The 16,303-nt window shown below is 49.0% G+C and overlaps 1 protein-coding gene across 2 annotated transcripts in view; it reads left to right on the forward strand.

Annotated features, from left to right (window-relative positions):
• Positions 1-16,303, forward strand: part of LOC138267477 (uncharacterized) — a 229,616-nt gene that overhangs the window by 94,957 nt on the left and 118,356 nt on the right. For both annotated transcript variants that reach the window (XM_069216446.1, XM_069216445.1), the window contains exon 8: positions 189-529. In XM_069216446.1, the coding sequence (XP_069072547.1) occupies positions 189-529 (341 nt within the window). The remainder of the gene's footprint in view (positions 1-188; positions 530-16,303) is intronic.

The raw sequence follows: 16,303 nt of genomic DNA on the forward strand, positions 1-16,303 counted from the left end.
TACCAGGTGGCAGTCGCACTCACTGTAAATAGGAGAAAGCATTCTGAATACTGGAGTGACTGTAAAGGAAACAACACTGTGTAACTTAATAGTTCCAGATTGCAAATTCATTACTAATGCATGTTCATGTTGTTTTTGTATTTCACATTTTAAAATGTTAATTTTCTTGTGGGTTATACATATTACAGGTCAAAGCGGTCAGAACTGCGAAAATACTTAAAGTCTGGTCTTGATCTCTCAAATGAGTCAGTGAGAGCCATGATCCTTGCAAGGAAGATTGCCGCAGTGAAAAAAAAACTTGCCAGAAACATTGCAGTCTCGAAGAAGAAACACATTCAGAGATCAACCATAGGGACCCAGACCGAACCTAAAGTGCTTCTGGCTCAAGAGTCGCTTCCCAGCGATAAAGGTTCCACTCAAAGACAAAGGCCTCGACAAAGGCGCCCTGCAAAGGGGAGAAGGTTGAAAACCCTGATACGTGCATTTAATTTGAAATCAAAGTCCTCACTTCAGCCGCAGTTCCCAGACGGTATGTGATTTTATGTTTTTGCCATCTAAAGTATATTTGCACATGTGGGGAGGATCAAACGCATAGTTTACCCAAAACAAAATACCTTAATCTTTTAACCTTTTGATGCGACGCCGTTCGTGAACACACTAGCCGGGAGGCCGGTATGAGACTTACTATGGTCTCTGTTTTTCCGCATGACCCATGCCTTAAACTTATTTTTTATTGGTTACACATCTTCGAAAATATTTGAAGTTTTTCAATATGAACTTCACTTCTACATTGTAAGCCTTGAAAAAGTCAAGGGTGACGAAACACGTGTCGGCTGTTTTCTCTCAACTATGGAAATTGTTATTGGCTTCCAATTCAGTTGCCGAATGTATTCTATTGGATCAGGGCATGTACTTCCCTGATACAGAACTAAGGAATAAAGGACTTTCATCATAAATCTGAGAAGTGCCGTGGTTTTCTTCTTCCTGTATATGGACTGTGACCTTTCGTAGGAAACTATCCTCACACCCTGTGGCTGGGTGCTTTACCACTGGAGCACTCTTCTTTTCCAAAAAAGACTTGCTGCGTCACGTACTTTGATCATTCATGATAGCTCATGGTTGGAAGTGCGCACCACGTATACACAGCCACATTTGTTGATGTTCTTGTTGTTTATATACCTTAATCTTTAGTCCCGGCCCCCTCAGTTCCATATGTTCCATATGTACCATTATATCCCACTGGACAGAACAGGCGCTGAAGATTAGGTGCGGTGCCAGCAAACATCACAAAGGTCAAAATTTAAGGTGTTAATTGATTTCCCTTTACTCTAATTTTGTGCCTGCAAAGTTTTCCCATTGTGATCACCACAATCTGATTGTTTGTTAATTTGTTTGCAGATGAGTGCAGGGGGGCTTAATTCTCCAAATATTTCAGTTCACGGCATAGACAAGCATTCAGAGCACTTTTAGCAATAGTTCAATGCACTTTTAGCCAACATATTTATTTAGAAGTTATTTCCACATTGTTGATTAGATCCACATTATTGTAATCGTAGTATACACAACAGTAAAAGATTACATGACTTTTTGTGAACATCGTTCTGTTTTTAAAATGTTTTTTCAATACCCAACTTTATTAAGTTTAAAGACACGCCACAACACATTAATTCATAGAATTCTGTCACTTGACGTTAGGAATGCCACTCACCTCAGACCCAGCCACCTGTAACTTCTCCAGCCCTCTCACTTCAAGAGTGGTGACCACTCATTATGCCAGAAAAACTCCACCATTGTCCCTGGTTTTGTCATGTTTTCATGAGCAGCCTCTGGCCCTGTAGATCAGTTCCTTTATTTTAGCACACCAGTCCATGGCTGAGGACTATTTAGAGATGCTGGGGGTTGTAGGAAAGTGCCCCTTTTGGTCATGGTCACCCCTCAAATTCTGCTGTCTGTTACTGAGATTTTTTGACTGAGGTTCACTGGGTTCCTGCTAAACTGGTCTCCAGTGTCAGTGCTCTTTCCCTAAAACAAAGTAAAAGGTCTAATTTTACGCAGTTGGCACACATTCTAGTACAACCGTAAGTCCCTAGTAAATGGTACCCCTAATACCTAGGGCCTGAGCAATAGAGGGGGTCCCTAAGGCCTTCAGCCTGTTTTGTGCCACCCTAAGGGCCCCCTCCTTTTAGCTGCACACATCCTGCCATCACAGACTGCGTGTCATGGTGCAAGCCATGCGTGAAAACTTGACATGCCACACACATTTTGTGCCATGCCCTAGTCACTGCATCTAAATATATGAAAGTCACCCCTACAGCAGGCCTTCGAGCCCTAAGGCAGGGTGCATTATATCTGATGTGAGCACATATCTGCATGAGCATATATGTGATGTCTAGTTCAATTGCTCAGACATTGCAAGTGAACAGGGAAGCCATCTTCAGGTTTTTACTGGGCACTGGTCAACACTAGTTACCCAGCTACATAATGGCTTCACTGAAACCTATGGGTATTTGGTATCAAATTCCTAATCTTAATAAACCTATACTGATGCCAGTATTGATTTTATTATGACATGCACTCAGAGGGCACCTTAAAGGTTCCCCCTGAACCCCTACCCACTACCCTTGTGTGAACTGACTAGTTTAAGCCAGCCTGCCACCATCAGGCAAGAGTCTGACCTCCTAGGGTGTGGACCTTTGTTCTCAGGTTGTCGACCACAAAGCCTGCTCTGGGAGAGGTGTTCTACACCACACCCAACAGAATGACCTGCAAATCTTGGTATGCAGAGATAGCTTTCCTCACAAGGAAGATGCCAACCTCCCCTGCTCCAGTGCTCATTTGGCACTTGGATAGGTGGGAAATGTAATATTCAGGGAAGTATGTCCACCCCTCAGGTCAGTCTCACCCTTAAGGTGCGCTGCCTGAAGTGGACACAACTTTTAATAATCTGCCAGCTTGGTGTTGGTAGCTTTAGGACCTGTGGGACAGGGGAAGTGGTTATATAGGGGGTGTAGCAACCCCAGGAGTAAGTAGCCCATTGGCTACTACCCTATGCTCCACGAAACACCCCTAAATTCAGTATTTAGGGGAGACTCTGGCACCAGAAAAATTGGAGTCCTGCTGACCTACAAATAAGTACACTGAAGAGCCATGAAAGGAAAGGAAGAAGCACCTGAACTCAGACCTGCCGGCCTGTCTGCTGGTCCCGCCAAACTGCGCCAAAGTCGTCTCATCCTGCAGCTGCTGTGCTGGGAGGGACTGTCTGCCTTCTAAAAAGACTTAGGAACGCCTGTGGAGCAGCAAAGCTGCTTCCCTGAATCTGCAGGGGCCCCTAGACAACCTGTGAGTAATCAGGACCACAAAAAATACCCAATGCCTGGAAGCACCGTTGCACCTGTGCTGCACAGCTCGAGTTGAAGTGGACCAGCGGTGCTAGCGTGGTTCTCCAGCCTTCCAGAGATTAAGTCCACCCCATACTTGACCACTGAGCACCCTCAGATGCCTGCAGCATCTACACACAGGCCCCCTTAACTGCAAGTGCCCTGGTGGAGAAAACCTGAAGACTCAGGACACCTCTGCACCCGTCGCTCCTGACTCGTGGAGAAGCAGACTGAAGGTGTCCCCACATCCTCGGACATCAAAAGATTGGAATGCACTTGGTTGTTCTCCCCACCTGGACCCCCAGTCCTCACCTGCAGCATCTTTTTGACCATACTGATCCTCATAGAGTAACATTGGGCAACCAACGCTATACTACACCTCTGCACTCCGCCACCACAGTGCTGCCCAGTGTGATCTGTTGGTATGGCCCTGACCCTTGCCCAGCACTTACCCAAAGTCCAGGAGATTGGCCTCGTACTTCACTGTAGTGTACCTGATTTGCTGTCTTTGATTTCCTCCATAGTGCGGGACAGCTGGGTTTCGTTTCCCCAAGACAGGAGGCTTAGCGCGCTTACCGTAACTATCCGAGTAGGAGATCGGGAAGTCACGGATTGTGGAGGGCAGCAGCCGGGCATCTGCCTAGTCGTGTCCCCTTCGTGTGGGAGGAGTTGACAGGCACTGCATTCCCCCTAGTAGGGGGGCCTGCGACGGTCATTACGGCCTTGCCCCACTTTGGACGCGGGAACCCAGAGAGGTCTCCCTAAGCCTGTGTTACCCATATGAGCCTGCCCCTGCTCCTGGGGGCCCATCAGTCAAAGTAAGAGCCTCGACCTCCTATGACTACCACCTGAGCGGGGAAAAATATTCATCGGAGACCCCCCGTCAAGCTACTTTGTTTTCATGGAGAGGGATTACCACCTACTCTCGAATAGCGGTGCAGATGCATCAAATCACCTTGTTGGGATAACTTATCTCTTTCAGGATTGCAGGGCAGACATGGGAGCGGGTGGTGAATGTTCTGTGACATATGCCTTATAGGAATATTCCAACAATGTTTTCCTGGTAATGTTTTATACGATATATGCAACCTGGGAGTGTTTCCTGCTATGTGCATTTTTTGGTGATAATGATAACCTTACGACTGCTTCTGTTGCAGAATCCCATTAGCCTGTGTGTTTACCTGACTACTGCTTGCTTCCGCAAAGTACTAGTAACCTGTGTAATGTTCTTACAACTGCTTGTGTAGCAGGGTATTACTGATACATGTTGTGTTGGTGTAATAGTATCTTATGTAATACAGTTGATTTTTATGAAACTAGTTGTAGTGTTTCTTTGTGGTATATTTATTGTGTCACATGTGTTGTGCAAATGCTTTACACATTGCCTCTGGGATAAGCCTGAATGCTCGTGCCAAGTTACTAAAGGGGTTAGCAGGGGTTATCTTGGGTGTGTAACTCCCTCGCCTTGACTTTAATGGTGGGTTCTGCCTGACTTAGGTGCAAACCCCAGCCAACCAGAAACCCCATTTCTAACACTAAACAAACAAAATCTGATGCTAAAATATATATATATATATATAAATATTTGTTATTTTTGTAAATTTGTGTGGCTATCCTTGATTTCATGTGTCTCATTTATTAACTGTGTTGAGCCGAAGGCTGCTCGCCCACACTACCTCCTAATAGAGCACTTTGGGATTGCATAGCAATCCCTGTCCACTGGTGAGGGAACCTCTGGACTCTTTGCACGATATATCTCGTTTTGATATATCTTATAAAGTACCAGCTCTCTACAGGTAGGTGATATGTAGATAGTTTGGTTGGATGAACCTGAGGCAGGCAGGAATTGCTATAATACGAGGGTCCGTCTAGGCCTCTCTCCAATCTACGTTGTCAAATCCATTGTTCCCATTTGTTCTTCACTGTGTTTAACGTGGTGGTGGAGTTGTAAAACAGTACTTTGTAAATCTTGGAAATTCCCTCCTTTCCTAATGGTCTTTGGAGGAGCCTCGCCTCTAGGATTTTACTCCGGAAGGTCTATGGCAGTGGTCTTTAAATGTTTTACTGCCATGCACTCCCCAGTGAAAAAAAATAATCTGCCGCCCCCCCCCCCCCCCCTCTGAATTTTTCACAAATGTTCCATTAAATTGGCAATGTTTAAATATGTCTAGACTTATTTAAACTTAGCAGTTAAGTTATGTTACGGTTTTAAAAGTGTAATGAAATACATGATGCTAAACCTACTGCCCTGATTAGGCGGACCTTACTAACAGGTAAAGGTACCAACATTGTGATTATTAGAAGTGGGGGTGGGTGGATGTTTGGAAGAGTATTTGGAGGCACTTCCCTTTTGACTCATACTCACAGTTTGTATATAAATGACAAACCATGTTAGTGGTGGCCCATTACAGAGTATTTTACTGTTGGTCATTTTTTTCAGCTTAAAACATAGTTCTGTTATCAGCTTAATGCTTCCTTTGGCCAGGTCCAAATGGCGTAAAGACCCAACTCCTACTTGTATAGTTAGAGGAGCCTCATTATCGTAGACCCTGACACAGCCAGGACATTGTCCACGTATAAGGAGATTCGGTCCTCCTCACTTGTGGACTAGTTTCAGCTGCATAAGGCGGGTCAGTGGTTCAACTGCCAAAGCAGAAAGCAATGGTGATTGTGGACAGCTTTGCCTGGTGCTTCGGCAGATTGGAAAGGGCTTCAATAATGTTCCATTAATCTGTACCTGTGCTTTCAGGGAAGAGTAGAGGAGGCTGGCATACTTGAGGAATCTGGGCCCAAAGCCCCTGCATGCGAGCACTGCCTGTAGAAAAGACCACTCAAGGGAGTGGAATGCTTTTTTGAAGTTGCTGTGAAACAGTGCGTGAACGCCTGTGATTTCTGTTCTGCGAGCAAGGTGGAGGTGCCTAATGCAGTGTCTGGTGTTAAGGCCGGACATAAAGCTACATTGGGCATGGTGAATCAAATCAGCGATTACCCGGATAAGTTGCCAAGCCAGGGCTTTAGCGAATAGAGTTCAGTGTTGAGTAGTGGAATGTGACAGTAGGAAGTGCATCGATCTGGTGGGCGTCCAGTTATGTGAATGACTACTCTATTTGCTAAGTCTTGTCCTTTGGGAAATGTACCTGTGAACTCCGCCTCTAGATACAGATCCAGTAGCTGGAGTATAGGTAGCTTACAACATTTCCGGTAGTGTTTGTTTGGGTACCCATCCGGGCCGGGTCGTCTTGACAGCATTTAACTTGTTAAGGCATCTTCAGTCTCCTCGAGTGCAAGTGGGGTGTCAAGTTGTTAAAAGCGGTAGAGGGAGGAGTGAGGGATGTTGGATAATATAGGGCTGGTTGAGACTGCCTGGGGGTGACAGCGACAAGCATACAAGATCCAATAGTAATCAGCAAAACATTCAGCTCTGGCCAGGTCTGTCTGCTGTTGTTCATATATGGTCCAGTTTTTCAGGGTCTACCCTCAACAATAGGTTTCTTGTGGCTAGTCAGAATAATAGTTTGTTATGGAACAGCCCTGTGTAGGCGTTGTCAGCGACGGATGTGATGAGCGGGAAGCCTATATAGGCACCGATCTGTATACGACGTCAGTTCCATCCTTTCCACGCTAACAGTGCAGATCCAGAAGAGCAATCCAGGTCAATTTTTGACAACTTTTTTGCCATTTTCGCCAACTTTTTTGAGCATTCTCCTTCCAGTGTGCTAGGGATTCCCCTAAGAAGCCATTCGGTTTTGAAGACTCTGGGACCTGTCACATGCAAATGTCTGTGACCACCCCCCATCTGGTTTGTATGTAGTGCCTGGAGATGAACCGTAACTCCCGCACCATGAATCTGAAGCTGATACAGGAGCAGGAGATGAAGCTCCTAGCGGCCTGACATTGGAAGTCTCCGCATTGCTCCAGGTCCCCGTTGCGTGGAAGGTCCCATTTCTGCTCTTGGAAGCATTCCTGTCAGACGGCGTCAAAATTGTAATTCCGTAAGTCCCACAAGCACAAAGAAATCTAAGTTGAAACACTCTTCGACCTGACCACACCAGTCCAAGTCCATGAATGAGGTACAGGAATGACCCTATAAGTCAAAGCCCCGTTCCCGCACATGACACCTGTGGAGCCTGTGTCCGCTCTTTGTCTAGCGAATTATATGAGGACGTGCACCTCACATTTGGACGTACAGACACCTCAAAAGTGCCTTCGGTCTCCATGTGTTTGGGATGTGCACAGTCTGAACCTCCAGCACCAGTTGGGCCCTTGGATCCATTCCCAGAACCAGACAGACTCTGGTAACAAATCAACCTTCGCTGGGGTTCAGCCTGTGGCACTTGGAGTGGCGCCACTGACACTTTTCAGCTGTGCCAAGCCCATAGTCATTCTGAACCCCTTTGCCCAGAGCGCGTCATTCAACACAAGCATTGACCAGACCCAAATGAATCCCCAGGTCACAAGTGGTGCCTCCTTTTCATGAGATGCCCGAGGAGATTTTGTCAGGTGCGGATCTGAGGATCCTTAGAGCTACCTTGATCCCCATGAAGGCCCATTAGCCCAGTTGAATGACAACCACTGTAATGAGGAGCTGGAGGATTTCAGTGGCCTGGACAGAGCACCAGACACTGGCTTGTTCTCCCGTCCAAGTGTGGGTACAGACGAAGATGCTTCGATTGCTATGATAGTGAGGAGTGCAGATGAGGTCTTTGACCTCCAGCTGCCCACCTTAGAAGTGAAGGTCAATGTCTTGGTGGAAGGACTTCAGCCAGGGGTATCCCACACAGAACCCCTACTGGCCTTTGATGAAGCCCATTATGATGTCTTGCTCGGGGCTTGGGCCACACCCTGCACGGGTACCCCATACTAAGGACGATGACACTCCACCATCGCCCCACTCCCGGGGACCCAGCTTTCCTCACCCAATACCCCACCCCTGAGAGCCTGGTGCTGCAGGCCTGAGCATCCAAAGTGAACCCTAGTGCATGCCCTACCACTCCACCGGACAGGTTGCATACCCTCGGAAAGAGGGTTTTCTCGTCTGCCAGCCTCGCACTGCGGTCAGTGAAACTGCATGGCTCTTGGGCCAGTATAGCCACATTGTATAGCACTCGATTGCGCTAGTGTTGCATCTGGTCTTGGAGAAGGCCTGAGCCATTCTGAACCAGGCTATTGCCGATGGGAGGGGCTCAGCAAAGTTTGCCATCAGATGCTAAATGACAGACTCGCTTGGCGGGGCCATTGCGTTATCAGTGGCATTCAACAGCCGACTCTGGCTGAGGTCATCTGACTTTTCTGACATGCCCTTCGATGGTACTCACCTGTTTAGCCACAGGGACGATTCAGAGCTTGAGCGCTTCAAGGACTGTAGGGTCACCATCTGCTCGTTGGGGCTTGTCACCATACCCCCACCTCTTTCTTCTTTTTGCTGCTTCCATGGCTACAGAAGGGGCTACTAGCCGCATCCTTTCCAGCAAAGGCACCATGGCCAACAGTCTTCCCAGCATTTTTGTGGGAACCAAAGCCATAGATCACCCATCCTCTCAGAACACCCTCCCCCAGCCAACTGCATCCCCCAGACCTCTTTAGTACACTCATGCTACAACACGGGCATCCTTTTGGAGGCAGGATCAGCCACCACCTGCCCAGTGGCAAGCTGTACTCCGGACGGAGTGCTCCAAATTGTCTGGTGGGGTTATGCCCTTCTACTTGTGAAAACCCTGCTGTCTATGCCGCTGCCCTCTGTTCTGCCTGTAGGAGGCTGGCCCAGTTTGTGGTGTACACCTATGGTGTGGCACCCTATACTGAGTCCAGGCAATCCTTCGGGATAGTGAATAGGTTTCCAGATAGCAGAAGCTCTCTAGATGTAGCGGAGGCGAGCAGCTAAAGCTTAATCAGGAAGAATGTAAAGCACTTGCAGTACGACAGTAGTCAGACAATAACTCACTTACAAGAAAGAACCACACAAGTGTTGCAAAAATAAAGGATACTTTATTTTAGCAATACTACTAAACTAGCATCGGTATATCTCCCTTTGGAGATATATACACACAATTTAGACACAAAATAATCAGCAGAAATATCATTAAGATACACAGGACCCTGGGGGGGGGCCAAGCCATATACTAAAAAATGGAATATGAAATAGGGACCCCAACCAAGGTGTGGTAGTTGGCTGGGGGCAGTTAGGAACACCAGAGGTAAGTACAGTGAGTGTCCCCAGCAACCAGGTGCAAGGTAGTTGTCCCAGTTGTCCCATAGGCTAACACAGAGAGAAGTGGATGGAGATTGTGGAATTCAGGACCAGTCCCAGTGAACCTCGAGGAAATCAGCAGACCAGAGGATGGATGGAGAGTGCCCCCACCCCAGGACACTCAGAAGACAGGAGTACCTAGAGCAGGGACCCGGATACAGAGGGGAGAAGGGACTCTCTCTGAAGTCAGTTAATGCCTCGGATTGTCCAGCTATTGTCATGACCCGTGGACCAGGCTGGTGGAACCCTGGGACGAATTCGGGACGTGGAGGACCTGCAAAGGAAGGGGACAGAGTCCAGCACCCTTGGAAGTGCCCAGATGGTGCAGGTGGCAATGCCCACACTCCTGAAGGTGAAGTTCCTGCAAGTCGGTGAAAAAAGTCCAACTGCAGGGTCCAGGAGCTGCATGAAATTCCAGGAGTCGCCTAAAAGCTCCCTCGACGGTTGCTGGATTGCAGGAATGTCAGTGACCATCCAGGTCACCAACAAGCATTGGCAGACGCAAACAGGGGGCTGAAGAAGAGTTTGCAAAGTTGTGGGGACCAGCGAGGTCCAGGAGACTCTACTTTGGAGGGTGAGTCAGGCCTGGCCCTCAGCACACCGGAAGGCCAGCAGAAGTCGATGGAGCCCCCATGAGTGACCCACAGGTGCTGGATGCATGGAGTCACAAGGAGGCCTTACCAGCCCAACAAGACAAACGTCCCAGGTCGCAGGAGTTGCGTGACAGGGGCTGATCTTCTTTGCAAAGTGCTGGAGGCCAGGGCTTCTTGGAGCCTGAATGTCTCCCTAAGGAAGAGTCAACAAGCCTTAGCAAGTGCATCAATTGCAGTGCATAGGGGTTTCAATCCAGTGGCAGGAGCAGGGGCCCACAGTCTCCCAACTTGGCTTGAAGATAAGCGGGACCCAGAGGAGGTCACAGACTTACCACCTGTGTTGCAGGATCTTCAGATGTCCATGGACAGCAGACCCCAATAGCCAGTCGACGTCTTGAGGTGCCTGCGGTTGCAGGGGAGTAACTCCTTCACTCCAAGGGAGATTCCTTTGTGCTTCCAGGTGCAAACAGAGCCCCTTTGACAATGGAGGATGCACAGCCTTGGATGTTGCAGGATCCATGGAAACAATTTTGCAATGGGAGCCTTCACACCAGAAGCAGACTTGTTCGGTTCCAACGTAGACCAGCAGCGGTTCCAGAGGCCAGGATCTGAAGATGTCTTGCAGAAAGTTCCTCAGAGAGCCTTGCTTGAAGAATCTGAGGACCCACCCACGAGGGAGCCCCTTAGTACCCTAAGAGGAGGTTTGTCACTCTCTACATTGACCCACCTATCACAGGGGGTCAGGGACATCATCTACCTGGCCTAACCTGTCAAATGTTCCAATGGGCCTCTGCACATCTTATTTCCAAGATAGCAGAATCAAGTGGCCACCGGGCAGAGCTCTCTGCACCTCCCTAGGGGAGGAGCTGGAAAGGGGGTGATGGTCACTCCCCTGTCCTTTGTGTAGTTTTGCACCAGAGTGGGAACCAGGGGATCCTGAACTGTTGCAAACCAAATTATACAAGGAGGGCACCAAATGTTCCCTTCAAGGCAGTCTGGTGGCTCTCAGAGGCCACCCCACCTCAGCCCTTAGACTCCTAATACACAGGGAGAGGTGGTCCCAGCTCTCCCACCTCTCCCTTGCAGGAAATCCTTTGTTCTGCTTCTCTGGCCTGAGCCTGGCTCGCCAGCAGGAGGGCAGAACAGTGCCTGGAGTCAACAGCAGTGTGGGCTGGCAGCTAGACCCCGAAAGGCTGCACAGGCAGAACTAGGGGATCGTCTAAGGAACCCCCAGAGTGCATGGTATCATGCAACTAACACTGGATTCGGTGTAGTTGCATGATTCCAACATTTTGGATGCCAAACATGCCTAGGTCCGGAGAAGCCATTATGTAGCTCAACCACTCATGTTGGCCAGTGTCCCCTACATATCTTATGCACCCTCCCTTGGGATGAAGGGCCTACCAGAGAGGTGACTTGTAATGTCTAAGTGCAGTCGTCAGGTTGCATGCACCATTTCACGAAGGTTGCAATGGCAGGCCTAAAATCACAGGTTACATGGGCTCCCATGGGTGGCATAATACATGCTGCAGCCCATAGGGGACCCTTGGTGTACCAGTGCCCAGGGTACCTAGGTACCGTGTACTAAGAGCTTACATGGATGCACGAGTATGCCAATTGTGGGTGTAAGAAGTTACCAGTATCTACATTTAGGTGGGAGAGCATAGCAACTGGGGTCCTGGTTATCAGGCTCCAAGTGAACTACAGTCCAAACACATTGGCGTCAGGCAGAAAGTGGGGGGTAACTATGCCAGAAAGATGTCACTTTCCTACATGGCTGACAGAGGACCACCTCTCCTTGTTGCTGCAGGAAGTGCAGGCTCTTTTGGCCAAAGGAGCCAGCAAGAGGATGCCAGCATCAGAAGTAGGTCATTGTTGCTATCCTCGCTACACTGGTGCCAAAGAAGGACAGAGGCCTCCTCCTGATTCTAGATCTGTGTCCTCTCAATGCCTTCCTGAGGAAGGACAAACTCAAGATGCTAACACTTGTTCACAAAGTTTAAAACCCACTGGCTTCTTAGGGGACAACCTGGATTTTGAAGAGACTGACTTTGAGACTGCTGGGTCTGATGGCCGCCTGCATCCTGCTGGTGAAGAATCCTTGATGGCAAATGCGGACTCTGCAGTGGTATCTGAGGTCCCAGTGGGCGCAGCACCAGGTGAAACACTCTGACCTGGTCCGGATTTTGAAGGACACTGTGAAAGATCTGCAGTAGTGGTTAACCGACCAGGATTGGGTCAGTGGCAGATCCTTTTACCTTCCTCACCCAGAGCTGACAGTGGTGGCCGATGCATTGAATCAGAGCTGGGGCTACCATCTAGAAAAAGTGAAGATCAGAGGCCTCTGACCTATGGTGGACACCCAGCTTCACATAATCCTTTTGGAGTTGAGGGTGATTCCCTTGGCATTAAAAGATTTCCTGCTTTCCATCTAAGGGACATTTTTGTGGCTTGATGCACCGAGAAACACATTAATCCACTTTCTGCACCCCTATCAGAGGTGGTTTTTGTTTTGTCCTTAGCATGGCAAGACCCTGGCCAGGCACAGCTAAGGGCCATCTCTTCACTTTTGTGGTTGCCAGGCCAACCCTCCCTGATTCAGTCACCATGGTGACATGTTTTCTGAAAGGCCTTCCAGCATGTTTCCTCCCATACCTTTTGATATGCCCAGTGGAATTTTTATTTGGTTTTAACTTATTTTATGTGGTCTCCCTTTCAACTCATGCATAGCTGCCCTCTTAGACTTTTGACAATCAAGGCAGTCTTCTGGTGGCCATCACATCAGTCAGGAGAGTCAGCGAGCTCCAGGCTGTTCCTGTTCAACCTCCATACACCAGCTTCTTCCCAGACAAACTGGTTCTCCGACCCTTGCCTCTTTTGTGCAAAAATGTGTGCCACTTTTTCAACCAAAACAGCATACTGCCAACTTTTTTGCTCCACCTCATCCCTCTAAGGAAGAAGGGAGACTCCTTGTCTGGACCATAAAAGGGCACTGGCATTCTATATCGATTGCACCAAAGAATGTCAAGTGCATGATCAACTCTTTGCAGGGTTCAGTGGAACAAAAAAAGGGAAGGCAGTGCAGAAAAAGACCATTTCCAGATGGAATGCACTCTGCATTAAGATCTGCTACACGTTGGCTAGGAAACAACCCTCTAAGGGCTTGCAGGCTCATTCCATTAGAGCCAAAGCTCTGTTTAATGAATTAACTCATGGAGCTCCTGTCCTGGATATCTGTCAGGCTATTGCGTGGGCATCCTTGCACATGTTTTCCGAGAAGAAGTAGAGTGTAGAATATGGTGTGGTTGTGCAACCTCACTGCATAATACACTTACCCACCCCTTTAAAACACTTAGGTTTCATCTGTCAACCCCTCAGCTCAACCCTGGGTAGCTGTGGCACTGAGCAGCAAGGCTTAGACAGAGGAACAAATGTAAAGCATTTAAACAGCACCAAAACAATTGAAGGAGCAATCACGATGGCTTTCGAAAAATCCAACACAAATTTATAAAAATAGACTATTTTTGCAAGAAGTTAGACACCATAATGAAAAAGATCCACTGGAGGGTCCCTCAGATATAGAAATGACAAGTAATTCGAAATCAAAGCATTTCACTCAAACACGAACAAGCCATGGGCAAATTCAAGAAATTTGACTCAGAAACTTTTTCAAAGAAAACTTTGGCAAGTGTCAATGCAGTCGAGTAGAAGTACTTGGGGCGAACAACTCCTGAAGTAGCTAGTCAGGGGGACCTGCAAGGTCCTCAGAAACAGTTACCTTTATAGAAGAAGCAGTTCTCCAGCACTTCCAGGCACTTTATCCGTGTTACAATGGATTGCTGTGGAGAGTGGTCCTGATGCAAGGGATGAAGGATACCTAAGATGCTCTAAGGATGCTGCGGATGCTGCAGTCTACAGGGATTTTCCTGCAGGGTCCACTAAGATGGTTGGGGGGTGGGGGGGGACCACGTACGAGGCGAGACTGGGACTCGTCGGTCTGCGTCGGGTCCAGCGCGGGGCGGGGGGAGCTGCGGCTTCAGCCCCGGTCGCGCTCTCGCCGGGCGCGGCCGCCTCCTACCTCCCCGCCTGCCCGCGACTGGGAGAGCAGGGGAGGCGCGTCTGGAGGAGGACCGTGCAGTTTGTCCTGCTGGGCGCCCCGGGACACCGACCCGAGGAGCTGGGGCGCCATTTTAGACATCGGCGGCCGGCAGGGATGAAAGCGGCGGAGGAGCAGTGAGGAGGCCCGGTGAGGCAGACGCGAGGCGGCGGCGGCCCAGCAGGCAGCGGGGATTCCAGGTTCAGAAATATTTTAATTTAAAAACAAAAAGAAAAATTAAAGAATAAGGTGAGGAGGGCGCCTACGAGGAGGGGAGCACCAAAATTACACGGAGGAGGTAAACCTTGAGAACGGCAAGCGCCCCCCCCCCCCCCCCCCCCCCCCCCCCCTTCACTCCACCGCTCCACCCTCGCAACTGGGCAAGATAGATGCAGATTGCGTGCTCCTGGGAGCACAGCTTATTCAACAAACGGAGAATGGATGGCTGGGCTGGACTGTGGATGCGTGGCCTGCCCTGGACTTCCTAGCGGTGGGTCCCTGCCGCAAATGTTCCTAGCTGCACAAGGCATATTCGCAGCACCCCGCAAGCGCCTCAACCCGTGATCTCTCCCGCGCCTCGGTGCCTCACCCGACCGTCCAGCAATTCTCCCCTTTATCTGTGGGAAACCTCTGGCACCAAGCCCTGCCGCCACACAAGAAGAAGCAAGTGTTCTCCTCTAATGATTGCATCCTCTACGCATTTCAACGAGCCCGGTGGACAGATCCACGGGAACATATAGTTAGACCATTGAATCCATCAACGACTGCAGTATTTGTCACTGAACACACAGGCCATAATAAACCAAACTAGGACTGGATGCTCCTTTGCTTTGCTGCCTAACTGCAAGCCCACCAGTGCGAAGTCTCTGCAGATTGGTAGGCAATCTCATAACAGCCAAAATGGCCGGTAGAGCCAAGTCAACCAAGAACCCAGATCGAACTACCCAAGCGATAACGCCTACAGATCAACAATTTGGCCCATCCCTACAATCTCTGGAAAACACACTTCTAGCGCATTCTGCTCAGTTGGAGAAAGTATTGCAGGCAATACTGGACACTAAGTCATCACTAGAGGGCAGAATTGATGCAGTCGCGCAAGACCTGAATCTCCTACGAGTGGATCATCGTAGCCTAGCCGAAAAAGTAAAAACAACTGAAGCTGAAATAGCGGAACTAACTCCAATAGCGCAAGGGAACCAAAAACAAATTCAGCGCATGGATGAAGAGCTGAAGATACTCTGGAGAAGATCCGAGGAAATGGAGAGCAGGGCGCGCCGAAATAACGTGAGATTTCTGGGCTTTCCGGAAAGTATGTGTCAACCGGAATCAGAAATTTCCCTAGAGCAGTGGCTAATTAAAGAGGTGTTAAATGGGGCTCCATCCAAGTTTTTCTCAGTTGAAAGTGCTTACAGAGTCCCGGGCAGGCCTCCAGCCCCCGGCCAGTCCCCCAGACCATTGATTGCCAGGTTCTTAAACTACAGAGATCGAGACGCAAGATTGCAACAATTCCGCAATAAGGGCCCGTTCAAGTATGAAGACTCGAACATCAATGCCTACCCAGACTTCACGCAAGAGGTGCAGAATCAGCGTAATTCTTTTGTTAAAATCAAGCAACGCTTACGACAACAGAACATAAAATATGCCCTGCTCTTCCCAGCCAAGTTAAGAGTAGTGATGGAGGACCGTACCCATATATTCACCAGCACCGAGGACGCCTGGACATGGCTCCATGCCAAGGGCCTTGCATACCCCCGGGAAGACGCAGAGGAGGACGAGAAACGGGGAGATCCACTGCAGGGAAGCGATCCAAACGGCGCACCAGAGGCCAGCCCAATGACTGGCAAGCAGCAGAGGAAAGAGCAAAAGTGCTTAAAGAGACGCCGCTACACATGCAAAGCAGCAGTATAACTCCCGACGGGCTTGTGGAGCTCGAACTGGACTCAGACACAGCCAGCTCCGCATCCACTGTAACAGGAGAACTAGGTGGGCC

This window comes from Pleurodeles waltl, chromosome 12 (assembly GCF_031143425.1).
Source record: "Pleurodeles waltl isolate 20211129_DDA chromosome 12, aPleWal1.hap1.20221129, whole genome shotgun sequence".
Classification (NCBI taxonomy): domain Eukaryota; kingdom Metazoa; phylum Chordata; class Amphibia; order Caudata; family Salamandridae; genus Pleurodeles; species Pleurodeles waltl.